At 35.4% G+C, this 13,455-nt stretch overlaps 1 protein-coding gene across 2 annotated transcripts in view; it reads left to right on the top strand.

The window, feature by feature from the left end:
- PID1 (phosphotyrosine interaction domain containing 1) overlaps window positions 1-13,455 on the top strand; it is a 121,476-nt gene that overhangs the window by 31,952 nt on the left and 76,069 nt on the right. Inside the window, exon 2 of one of the 2 annotated variants that reach the window (XM_058188484.1) lies at window positions 4,043-4,189. The exons of the other annotated variant lie outside the window; for it this stretch is intronic. Within the exon in view, the coding sequence (XP_058044467.1) occupies window positions 4,043-4,189 (147 nt within the window). The remainder of the gene's footprint in view (window positions 1-4,042; window positions 4,190-13,455) is intronic. 2 annotated transcript variants of the gene reach the window in all.

Genomic DNA, 13,455 nt, shown 5'->3' with positions numbered 1-13,455 from the left:
CATAGTTGTGCTGCCAAAATGTCTGGAATCTGGTACTTTCCATATGTATTGAGACCCATATGTGTTGAAATTCACAGCTAGCTTGACTGAATGAAGTTGGAGGACTTGTACAATAGTAATGTTTCTCGGAAGTTCTGGAATATGAATCTGAAATATATGATTCTAGTTTCCTTGTACTCTGTCCAGAGTTACATGCCATGAGATGGGTAACCATATAAGTTTGATATGTAAATAAATAAAATAAAATTATCAAAGATCAGGAAAGAATGGTTTGAACAGAAGAGCTTCTGAGAAGATGATGCCCTCAGCAATGAGACTCTTTATGTGCTTGTTCATACTAGCCATTTTCTCACAATGCCTCATTTGCGGTTTTGTTTTTAAAGCTAGTATGAATTTATGTCAAAAATGTTAATCATTTGTTTATGAATATGAGAAACAATATATAACATAATTGCTGAATGAACAGTTTCTGATAATCTGTGATTAAAGTTGTATTCGGGATATGTATGTATAGTCTGTACAAAGAAAGTTGCTGTAGGTCACATATACACATATATGTTTATATGTATCTTCTGTATTTAAACCATAAGGAATAATTATTAACATTTACATAACTTAATATAATGAAATTGCATGAAAAAATAGTCATTAAGAATCTGATTTTTTTAAGCCTTTAATAGCTTTTACTCATAAAAACAGGACTCCAGATACACAGCAAAATTGCTTGCTTTGATGTTTATTAACTATAAATGATTATAAACTTTTAAGACTACAAACTGCAAATCTCATTAAAGCAGCTTGGAACTTTTCCAGAACACAACTATTCTCTTCTCTTCATTGAACCTGCTTGCAGGAATCAATGAGCAATAGGAGAGGCATATTCCAAGAAATTGGTCATTTCAGCAAAACCCTCATGTGGTTGGCTTAATCATGAAATGGGGCTGCAATGGTAACTCTATATTTAAGCCCTAATTACTAAAGAAATACTGGGATGTTTTAGAGTTTTGCAATTCTTGTCAGTATGCGGGTGTACCGATTAGTCATTCTTTGAAATGTAAGAACAAAATTATAAATAAACAAGAAAACTAGATGCATCTTTGATTTTACTATCTATATAGTTATCCTCTAAACTATGAGTCTGTGCTGCCGGCTTCTGGACTATATCAAGATTTGAATGGCTTCCAGATAAGTATATTGCATACTGTCATTTCAGCAGTTGAGATGGGTTAGAAGCATATTCCATGCATGTGAAATAAATTGACCAACTCAGAAGCACTGCTTTGTTCCAGTGCCAAACATGAGACATTCTGGAGTCAGATTTAATAGTATATTCACTACATTTGAAGAGGCCAGTAACTGGAGTCATCAGGGTGTTTCTTCAGGTCTCCAGTACTAGATCTTAATTTTAGGTTATGCTGAATGAAATGCAAGTTTTTTTCATTGATGTCATCAGACTTTTAAAACTAGCCCTATGTAATACTTATAGGTGGGAAAATTGTATAAAGTTGTTATTGTCTTGGCATTTTCTAAAGGCCGTACAATTAATGGCTGCTACTACAACAGAAAACAACTCTGTAAGTTAATCTTAAAATATTAGATAGATAGATAGATAGATATAGATATAGATATAGATATAGATATAGATATAGATATAGATATAGATATATGTAGGTCTTGGCATATTCGGGTCTTTTCCCGTGTAAGGTTGAGAGTATCTTGGCGACGTTTTGACGAGATCTCACTCATCATCTTCAGACTGGTGCTTTCGGCTTCGTGCTTGTGCGAGCAAAGCATGGCCGGAGCTGCCATCTCTCTATAAATACTGGTGGGGAGGTGGGGAGTGTTGCTGTGAGCGGGTTGGTTGGCTGTGTGGTTGCATCTTGATTGGTAGATGGAGTGGGTGTTTGCAAATTGGTTGAGGTGGGGAGAGTTGCTGTGAGAGGGTTGGTTGGCTGTGTGGTTGCATCTTGATTGGTAGATGGAATGGGTGTTTGCAGATTGGTTGGCTGTTTCGTAGCATCCTGTGTGGGTGTGGTCCTAGTCTTTTGTTCCTGAGCTTTGATGTTGTGGCCTCTGAAGTTCTGTGATGTGATGTCTTGAGCAGATGACTGTGATGCAGCATCCTGGGTTTTGGTTTGGCTCCGAGTCTACATCACAAAAAGGCATTAAGAGTTGTAAATGTAATCTTGCATAGCTTCTTCTCCAGTAAGATTACACTACTAACCAGAGCATACAAAACATTTGCTAGACCAATTCTTGATTACAGCTCATCTGTCTGGAACTCACACTGTATATTGGACATTAATACAATTGAGTGTGTCCAGAAATATTTCACAAGAAGAATCCTCCACTCCTCTGATCGCAACAAAATACCTTATGCCACCAGACTTGAAATTCTGGGTTTAGAAAATTTAGAACTACGCCGCCTTTCGATATGACCTGAGCTTAGGTCATAAAATCATCTGCTACAATGTCCTTCCTGTCAACGACTACTTCAGCTTCCACTACAACAATACACGAGCATACAGTAGATTCAAACTTAAAGTGAACCACTTCAATCTCGATTGTAGAAAATATGACTTCAATAACAGAGTTGTTAATACCTGGAATGCACTACCAGACTCCATGGTCTCATTCCCAAATCCCCAAAACTTTAATTTAACACTGTCTACTGTTGACCTCACCCCATTCCTAAGAGGTCTGTAAGGTGCGTGCATAAGAGCACCAGCGTGCCTACCGTTCCTGTGCTAATGTTCCCTTTAGTTGTATTCATTTTATGTTTTCAATTTGTGCTTATATATATTATTTAATATGTATTTGACAAAATAAATAAATTCTGCCAGTAGCTATTTTTTGTGAAAGTTTTCTCCATCCTCTCCCTGTTTCATCACTGAAAATTATTTCAATATTTATTTTCCAAAAATGTACATAGAAAATGTATTTTCAGATATTTACGTCTCATGGCCTATCTATTGTTTCTGGTAGTAATTCCTTCTCAGGTAATGTGATGAGATAAATTCAGGCAGATCATTGCATTTCACAAAGTTAATGTTTAGGGCAAATGGAAAGATAAAAAGCAACTGCAGAAAAAGTGGTAATTTTGTGGAATATTTTTAGTTAAGACAGTAGTGAGCCAGAACATGAAATGTTTCTTCAATAAACAAAAAAAGCACAAAATAATCAGGAAAACACATTGTTGGAGGGCAGTATATTCATCATTTTCTTCGGTAAGTGAGGGTAAGTTTACACTTGGTGGCACCTATAATAGATGTCTTTTTTCAACTGTGTCTTACTGTGAAAGAAACTAATCCATTATATCACTTCGTTCCTGAGCTATTTAAACTTACCATTGAATATAAAAATAACTTGCTTCAAAACAGATATGTTTGGATCCCAATTCTTACCAGTTTTCATATAAGGTTCAACTATAAACACTTCAGATACTTGACCTCTTAGTATGTATTTGTTTACTTAGCACAAGCTCTTAAACATGACTCAATCAGTTCATTCATTTTTTAGGGACAAAAATGAGGTCATAAGATACCAAAAAAAAATGCCCCTTACACTGTATAGAAAGCCTTTTATAGATTTATATTCCAAGATTTAAATTCTAGATTTTTTTCTTCCTGCACTTTTGAGCCAAAATTCAGGCTTTGTTTTAATAACAAGATATATTACACAGACACTACTGGGAGATTTTATTGCCATTCAGCAGAGTTGACTTTTTACAATTATTTTGAGAAACTGAACTGGGGATTATTAGACAATAATGTTTACATTCTTTTCTTTCTTTCATCTGTATCATTTATAATTTTAAAGAAGGGAAAAAGAAAACATAGATGACATTATCTTCCTTTCTTGCTTGTTTACATGAACTTAAGCAATTTTCATTCCTTCTAGCAATGTTTCCATTTCACTGCGTAGATCATTAGAACAAGTCAGGTAGAAATATTGACCTTCATATATTTTTATTTTATTCAAGCACGTAAATTCTACAAAACCGAAAAAAACTCCATACTATCTTTGTTTTTATTTCATTTAGCATTTTCAGAACATGTTGAAGACTAAGCTAAATGTCTTAACTCTTCGGAAGGAACCTCTTCCCACTGTAATCTTCCATGAGCCAGAAGCCATTGAGTTGTGCACCACAACTCCATTAATGAAGACTCGGACACATGCTGGATGCAAGGTATGTAATAATTGAAGCAACATATCTTCTCTGGCAATGTTCCACTTTGATACAAAATAAATGAAAAGAGAACTCCAAACATCTATGTTTCATAATATGAGCACCAGTTGATAAAACTGGCATGTTATTAATCCAAGGGAAAAAATCTTAGGAAACAAAGACTTCATTCCATGTTTTCTGGACTTGTTAAAAAACATATTCCATATGTGTGTACACACACACATATATATTAGTCATTCTTTGCTTAGAATTCTATTTGATCAAATTAAAATTTTATTATTGATACTTTTTTGCCTGGACAAGTTGCTACAGTTTTCTTGGAAGTGGTTTGCCATTGCCTTCTTCCTAGGGCTGAGAGAGTGTGACTATCCTAAGGTAAACCAGCTTGTTTTGTGCTTAAGGCAGGACTAGAACTCATGGCCTCCAGTTTCTAGTCTGATGCTTTAACCTCTACACCAAACTGGCTTTCATTGAAATATTAGGCAGCTGCAATTTTGAATATGTTGGTCCCTTAAATTCCAACTGATGTTGTAGATCAATTCCCATCAGCCTTCAGTCAACATTGTTGACTGAAGGAACCAAAGAGCAAAATGTCTGATGAACACCAGATTATGGGAAACTTGACTCAAAACATTCTTAAGCAAATAACAAGAAGAATCAAATAGACATTCCATACAAATAAAACAGGGGTTAAATCTACTTATCTTCCCCACCGGTTTGGAAGTGCACGTACGCGCTTGGACCTTCTGCGCATGCAGAAACCCTTCTGCGCATGTGCAGAGTATAAAAACAGACCGGCCAAACTGGTCTGAATCGGTAGCATTTCACCCCTGAAATAAAGTCTTAAAAGATGAAATTTAAACTATTAACAAATATATATGATTTTAAATAAACATACTGTGATGGATTGGCAGAATACATAATATACTGTATTTTTTACTCCATAAGATGCTCTGGAGTCGCACCTAGGTTTAGAGGCGGAAAACAAGACAAAAAAATAACAGGTGGAGCCTGAGAGGACAACAGATAGGTATCTTCTCATGTGCCAGCTCTGCCTATTGACTCCTATACTGTGGAAAAGAGACAGAAGAGGCAGGCAATGACAAAGACAGAAAAGGCTGGTTTTCAGCACTGTAAAAGGACTCCACCGCCGTGGCCTGGTTGCTATTCACCATAAGACACACCAACATTTCCACCCACTTTTGAGGGGGCGAAAGTGCATCTTATGGAGCAAAAAATACAGTATTTAAGATGCCAGATTTATTTCCTGACTTCTGTGATATGGATGTCAGTGGATAATAGGACTACAAGCCTCCTGCCTGGGCCCCTTGAGAATTATCCTAATCAGGAAAAAAAAAGTGTGTGGATTGCCTTCATATATGATGGTTTCTTAACCTAATTTTAACTTAATTGAAATTTTGTGTAATTGCTGCAGAATAGCAAAATACTGGGTGAACCTTTGCATCTGTAGATTCTGTTCTGCTCCTATAAAAATGTCAACTCATAGATAGTTTCATTGTGGGTGCTCCCTTTAGCAGTTTGTGCCTCCAAATTTGCTACTAATTTTATTCAACCTGTCAGTGTTGTGTTTGCTTTTTTTGTCATGAAATTTTATAAAAGCCTATTCAGTAATAAGCAAATGTAGTTGTGTGTTATATAGTAATGTTTTTAATCATTAACCAACCCTTTAGAGGAAAAAAACCATGGGAGAAGGAAAAGGATTTTTCTGAAATTCGAACATAATGGTATCTTTCAAGAAATTACAGACTTGGGCAGCTGGCAATCTCTGCCCTAAACAATTAAATATAATTTGGCAGTATAGGCTAGCTTTGGGGAGATATATGACCATTTTTAGTCAAACAGAAAAAAACGAAATGAGAAATAAACCATATTTTTACAAGTGGTTGCTGTTCCACTTCTATGAGCATCCTCCTTTTTATCAGGCATTGAAATGTCGCATGCCATGTCTGTAGATGACAGCCATTTTGGTATAGTGGTGAAGGCACAAGTCTAGAAACCATGAGACTGTGAGTGTAATCCCACTTTAGGCATAAAGCCAAATCTCTTTTAGCCCTATGAAGCAGGCAAACCACTTTTGAAAAACTTTGCCAAAAAACCCTATAGGAACTAGTCTGGACAATCACCAAATTCAACAGTGACTTAAAAGAAGGAAGAAAGGGAAAGGAAGGGAAGGGAAGGGAAGGGAAGGGAGGAAGGAAGGAGGGAAGAAGGGCTTTTAAACATCCACTGAATATATCTTCAGTCATATAATTTTCTTCATATAATTGTTTATGATATTTAGTGTACAATTTAGAAAATTGTGGCACAATTTTCATCTTATAGAATTCTTTGGACAAGCCAAGTCTGGGTTCGTTGTTTCAAGTGGCAGCAGCGACTGAACATCCTTTTCTAGGATCTGAAACCAAACATAGTCAGACCTTGTTAGCACATAAGTGGGCAAATTTATCCTTTTATATTTAGTAATCTGAATACAGAAATATTTATTTTGATGATGGCAACAGTTGTTGCGCAAAAATGGGTACTTGGTAGGATATGAAAGGAAAAGATAGGATGGTAAAAGCAAATAGAGGATGTGGTGGTTAGGCAAGAGAAGGAAGAGGTTTGGAGAGAAATTGATGATCAGTCCTTTGATGATGTAGTTTGAGACTAACTTTCAATTCTTGGAAGATCACAGCACCACATGTTACGTAGTTTCACTTCTGCTTTGAAAGAGTCCCAAACCTTAAAATTTTCCCCATAATACATTTATTAAGGTGGTGATCATTTACCTCTATCACTGAAGGTTGCATTAATATTATCATCACTATAGTCCAGAGATCTTCAAACTTGGCAGCTTTAAGAATTGTGGACTTCAACGCCCAGAATTCTCCAGCATAGCTGGCTGGAGAATTCTGGGAGTTTAAGTCCACAAGTCTTAAAGCTGCCAAGTTTGAAGACCTCTGCTATAGTCATTTGAATGTGTATTCACTGTTGTTTGGTGGTTTTGTTTATGGACCTGTATTATGCTATTTTCTTTTACTGTGCATATTTTATAAGTTAGTATGCTGTTTATCACTGCGATTGTACAAGGTTTTTGGCAGCATACAAAGTTAATTAATAATTTTATCTATTAGTGTATGGTGTTTAATATATAAATCATCATAATGCTCATATTCAAGACAGGAAAGATAAAGGGAACAACATTTGTGTGATAATCTCTAATTCTAATTTAGCTACAGTTATTTCACTGTAAATTATCCTGGTAAACGAAAATGCATGTTTCCCTGCCAGATTTTCTTTTTTTTTAACCTATAATAAAATTATAATATTTTTAAATAATAGAAAATAAATCATTTACTAATTATTCAGTAAAACACTTTATAATCAGGTGTTTGTAGATTGGTAATTTAAATCATAGATCATATCCTAAATAGTTGGAACAAGTGATTTTTATATATATATATATATAATTTTTATACATATATATATATATATAATTTTTATACATATATATATATATATATATATATATATATATATATTTATATATATATATATATATATATATATATACATATATATATATATATATATATATATAATTTTTATACATATATATATATATATAATTTTTATACATATATATATATATATATATATATATAATTTTTATACATATATATAATTTTATTTTATATAAAATTTAATATATTCTCTCTAAAGGGGTTATTTAGAATCTCTGGGTTTTTAGCCCTTGGAAGAAAACTAAATGATAATTATTTGGAAGAGAGGGAGGGAGAGAGGGAGAAATTTATTCCCAAAATGGTTGCTGCACAGTAAAAGCTATCACTATGTTTTATTGTACATGGTGGAAGTCTAATGAATTTCTAATTTTCAAGGAGATAGTAAATCTAAGTGGTTTTACAGTTATCATAGTTGGACAACCTCTGTTAAATCTTTTAATAAAGAATTGTACTAAGTGTATTAAAAGTTTCAGAAACTACTGTAGAAATTTATTTACATATTATGATTACAAAAACAGGATTATGAAAGTTTTCCTTTTTTAAAATTTAGAATTGGAGTTCTTTTAAGATGACAACTCATGCAGAAAATTTGTCATATTCTAAGATGTCAAAGATCTGACATACAAGATACTTTGCCATATGTCTGTTTTATGAAGATGGCAAGAAATGAATTGCAGAAAAGAAAGTCATGTGTTGGAGGAATGGATTTATTTACCTGCTAAGAAATTTTCAAACCTTAAAAAGTGGACAAAAGCTCTGCCATAGATCCTGTTACATGAAGATTAATTGGCATGTAATTGCATTGGGAAAGATTTTCCAAAGGATGGGCAAGCTCTCCATTTGTGATAAAGAGAAAGAAATAATTCTTCCATATTCATTATTATCAGTTTATTATATGTATTTTATTTCTAATCCACTTAACAACCAAAGCTTTTGGTGGATTATAAATTAAAATGATATTATAATTTTATAATAATTTTAATTTATTATATAATTAGATTCAACTATAAAAGAGAGCCAATGTGTTATAGTGTTTAAGGAATCAGGCTAGAAACTAGCAGGCTGTGAGTCTTGGACCAGTCACTTTCTCTCAGCAGAAATCAACAGTGATATAAGGCAAATATACATACATTAAAATTATTGAACCTTTTTTTTAATTTTTAGATTGGCCCAGTTATGCAATCCCTTCAAATAAATAAAATGACGGCTCAGAATCTCTATTGTTTTCCAAAGGCCCTTTGAAAAAGAGTGATCACAAATCTCTTACAAAAGAGAAGAATGGCAGCTCTTGTTCAGTCCTAGACTGAAGTCAAAAAACAGCCTACCAACCTAAAGCGGTCAGTCATTTTTAATGAAAAAAGCCTCATCCTATAGTGGATTGAGTTGATAATTATACTATCACTATCCCAGTATATAGTAAGCACTCAAATAAAATTTTAGACTTCTTAAATACATTGTTACTTTACCTGTAATTATAGAAGAGAAAACATGTTATAGTTGCACATTATCTACCAAGTAAATAACTAATTTGGCGTTCATGTATAATTTCTTTTACTGACTTTATTTTAACAGCTTGGGTTCGGATGTGGCTTCATAAATGAAATAGTATATCTTTTTTTTTCTTAAATGGACTTCAGAACATTGGGGTTTTTTGATATTTACATGCTGCACAGTTCAAAATTCTTAGCTTTCTAATCTTTACAATTTTACAAAAAGCTGCTTATCTTTCATAAGCAGCACACACTCAGCAGGTCTCTACAGCATATTATCGAATCTTTGGCTGTAACTATCCTTATACCTATAATAAATACAGTTCATATTTATCCCATTTAATACTTTTTGACATTAGATGATAAAGCAAACTTGATATATTTGGTCACTTTGGACATATTCTACTGTCATTGCTAATTGTTGTGTTCTTGAAGAATATTTTCACCTTTTTTTGATCATTTTGGCTTCTGGATGGGACCACAAAAATATAACTTGTGTAATTTGTATGAGTAATATCTAGGCAAGGTTGCCATGGTTACTAGCCTGTCCAACAGCTAGTTGACTCCTTGTGATGATTAATGCCGACACTGCATTTCAACTTCAATTAGCTTTGTTAGATGGACCATTCTTTATATCTAAAACTTGACAACAGAAACTGTATTAGGATGGTATACTTTTTGCTCCATGGTGCTTGAAAAACATTGCTTCCTTCTGAAATAGAGTTATATGTGTTATTCATCTTTTTCCCAACAGTTTTTAGAAAAGCAGATCCTTTAATCATATTATTTTTAAGAAAATACAGTGATACTCTTGAATTTTTTTAGAGAGCATCAAGAATCAGTTTGGCTGGTAACAAATTTAAGAATTTATCAAGCACTGATCAGAGTTGTCAATACCTTGAACTAAGAAACAGACTTATGAAATGAAATGACTTATATGGATCCATAGTAAGCCTTCGTAAAGCCATAAAGCCAACACATGTCTATTTTTTCTCAGAGTACTTTTGTGAAAGAATTGATGTCAACTGTATTTAGAATATTTCATTAGGATTGGGAAAATGGTTTAGTATATGGACACATTCTTATACAGCACTGTTCCTTGAATTAGGGGAACTAGTCTTAGAGAACTAGTCTTAGAGGCTTATTCAGTACAGTAGCCTTCTCTCTTTTGCCTCACTTTCTGATATTCTGTTTTCCTGAGCCATGACTTTAGCATGTTTGTAATTCCAACTTACATTTCAGGTCTTCAGGTTTCAGGTTTTTTTTATTGGCCAAGTGTGATTGGACACACAAGGAATTTGTCTTGGTGCATATGCTCTCAGTGTACATAAAAGAAAAGATACTTAATTTTGCATTTCTCTCTCTTCCCCGCTCCCCCTTCCTTCTTTCCCTTTCCTTCTTGCCGTGTTTCAATTCTGTAATAAAGTTTAATGATACTGCTAGGATTTTTCACAATAATATTCATTATCACATCATAGATAATTTATGTATGATTTAAGTTTTTTGCTTATGCCTAGAGAGACAGATACCTTATACCTAGATAGAAACTAAATTATTCTGATATTACTTAGAAGCCAACCTTAAATCTGGATTTTGATATTGTGGTGGAATGACTGCTAAACAATCTGTCTCAAAGAGCCCTTTTTAAAAGTCATATTGGGAAGTTTTGACCGAAATGGAAATATTTATATAGGCTTACATTTAGTAACAGTGGTATGCTTTTTTTAAATAAAAAGAACATTTTGTTTACATTACAAATTATTTTATGATATTATTATTTACTATTTTTTCTATAATACATTCCCTTCCTTATGTGTTGTAGGTTATGATGAGAAATAGTGGCTAGATAGGACCTTTTTCTCTTGTAATTCTTATTAAGATTAATATTCAGGATTTGTGGCTCCTAAAACAGCAAAATATTCTGACAGCTGTTTAACTTTATTTTGTAGATAAAAACAATGTATCGCAGAAACAATTTTTAGAATTTCTGCGGAGCCTAGGAAGAGTATAGAATGGTTTAAGTTTTATCCTTGTCAAATAATATTTGCATTTAGGTATGTACATTTTGTACTTTGTTGATATGGATTTGGGATCTCATGAATGAATACATTTTGACTGATCCAAAATCACAAGTAGACTTCATAGTCATGTGAGACCTGATTGTCCTCCTTCCATGTGGAGTAAGCACAACTATTAATCACATAAATGGATTGTAATAAAGAAAAAGAGGTAAAGAAGTGTGATCCATTCTCATAACACCATCAGAAAAGTTGTAAGAGTTGGTTAATGGTGATTAACTTAATGCTACCTCTGGGAATTTCTGAGTCACATTATCCCACTGAAGATTTGCTGAATGCATCTCTATTTGTGATAGAACACTTCCTTTAGGATATTCTTAAAATAGTTAAGCTAGTTCTCTGTTCTGTATTTTACTTCCTTGCCTGTCTTCAAATGAAATAATTCTTGCTTGGTGCAATTTTGAATTGCAAGGCTTTAATTGCAATTTAATAGTATGGGCTGTTCTCTTTTTTTTTAATAAAACACAGGTTTTTTTTAATTTTCTCAAAACTCCATTATAATAGCTATGTCTCATGGATAAGAAATAGAAAATATAAAACCACAGCAACACTTGCTGTTCCCCACAGTATTTATTTATTTATTTATTTATTTATTTATTTATTTATTTATTTATTTATTTATTTATTTATTTATTTATTTATTTATTTATTTATTTATTTATTTATTTATTTATTTATTAAATTTTTATACCGCCCTTCTCCCGAAGGACTCAGGGCGGTGTACAGCCAGATTAAAATACAAAATATATACAATTAAAACGGATTTAAAATATAAAATTACTAAATGGCTCAGAATTAAAATGAATTTAAAATTTAAAATACTAATAAAACCCAATTTAAAATCAATCCATTTATGCCAGTCCCGCTTGAATGAATAAATATGTTTTTAGCTCACGACGGAAGGTCCGAAGATCAGGCACTTGACGTAGACCAGGGGGGAGTTCATTCCAGAGCGTCAATGCTCCCACAGAGAAGGCCCTACTCCTGGGGGCCGCCAGCCGACATTGTTTGGCGGACGGCACCCTGAGGAGACCCTCTCTATGAGAGCGTACGGGTCGGTGGGAGGCATAGGGTAGCAGCAGGCGGTCTCGTAAGTACCCGGGTCCTAAGCCATTGAGCGCTTTAAAGGTGGTGACCAGAATCTTGAAGCGCACCTGAAAGACCACAGGAAGCCAGTGCAGACTGCGGAGCAGTGGTGTTACGTGGGAGCCACGAGCGGCTCCCATTACTACTCGCGCAGCTGCATTCTGGACTAACTGCAGCCTCTGGGTGCACCTCAAGGGCAGCCCCATGTAGAGAGCATTGCAGTAATCCAGCCGAGACGTAACCAGAGCGTGAGTGACTGTGCATAAGGCATCCCGGTCAAGGAAGGGACGCAACTGGCGGACCAAGCGGACTTGATAAAAGGCCCTCCTGGAGACGGCCGCCATATGTTCATCAAAGGACAGCCGTCCATCCAGGAGGACGCCCAAGTTGCGAACCACCTCCTTTGGGGCCACTAACTCGCCCCCAACAGTCAGCTGCGGATGCAGCTGATTGTACCAGGGTGCCGGCATCCACAGCCACTCCGTCTTGGAGGGATTGAGCTTGAGTCTGTTTCTCCCCATCCAGACCCGTACAGCTTCCAGACACCGGGACAACACTTCGACCGCTTCGTTGGGGTGGTCCGGGGTGGAAAAGTACAGCTGAGTATCATCAGCGTACAGATGATAACTCACCCCAAAACCACTGATGACCTCACCCAGCGGCTTCATATAGATGTTGAACAGGGTAGGCGAGAGAATCGACCCCTGAGGTACCCCACAAGTGAGGCACCTCGAGGACGACCTCTGCCCCCCTGTCAACACCGTCTGCGACCGGTCGGAGAGATAGGAGGAGAACCACCGATAAACGGTGCCTCCCACTCCCAATCCCTCCAACCGGCACAGCAGGATACCATGGTCGATGGTATCAAAAGCCGCTGAGAGATCTAATAGGACCAGGGCAGAGGAACAACCCCTGTCCCTAGCCCTCCAGAGGTCATCCACCAACGCGACCAAAGCCGTCTCCGTGCTGTAACCGGGTCGGAAGCCGGACTGGAACAGGTCTAGATAGACAGCTTCCTCCAGGTGCCGGGGAAGCTGCCATGCAACCACACTCTCTACAACCTTCGCTTTGACTTGGCATATATGTTA

This window comes from Ahaetulla prasina, chromosome 6 (assembly GCF_028640845.1).
Source record: "Ahaetulla prasina isolate Xishuangbanna chromosome 6, ASM2864084v1, whole genome shotgun sequence".
NCBI classification, from domain to species: Eukaryota; Metazoa; Chordata; class Lepidosauria; order Squamata; family Colubridae; genus Ahaetulla; species Ahaetulla prasina.
This window is presented reverse-complemented; position numbering and strand designations above follow the sequence as displayed.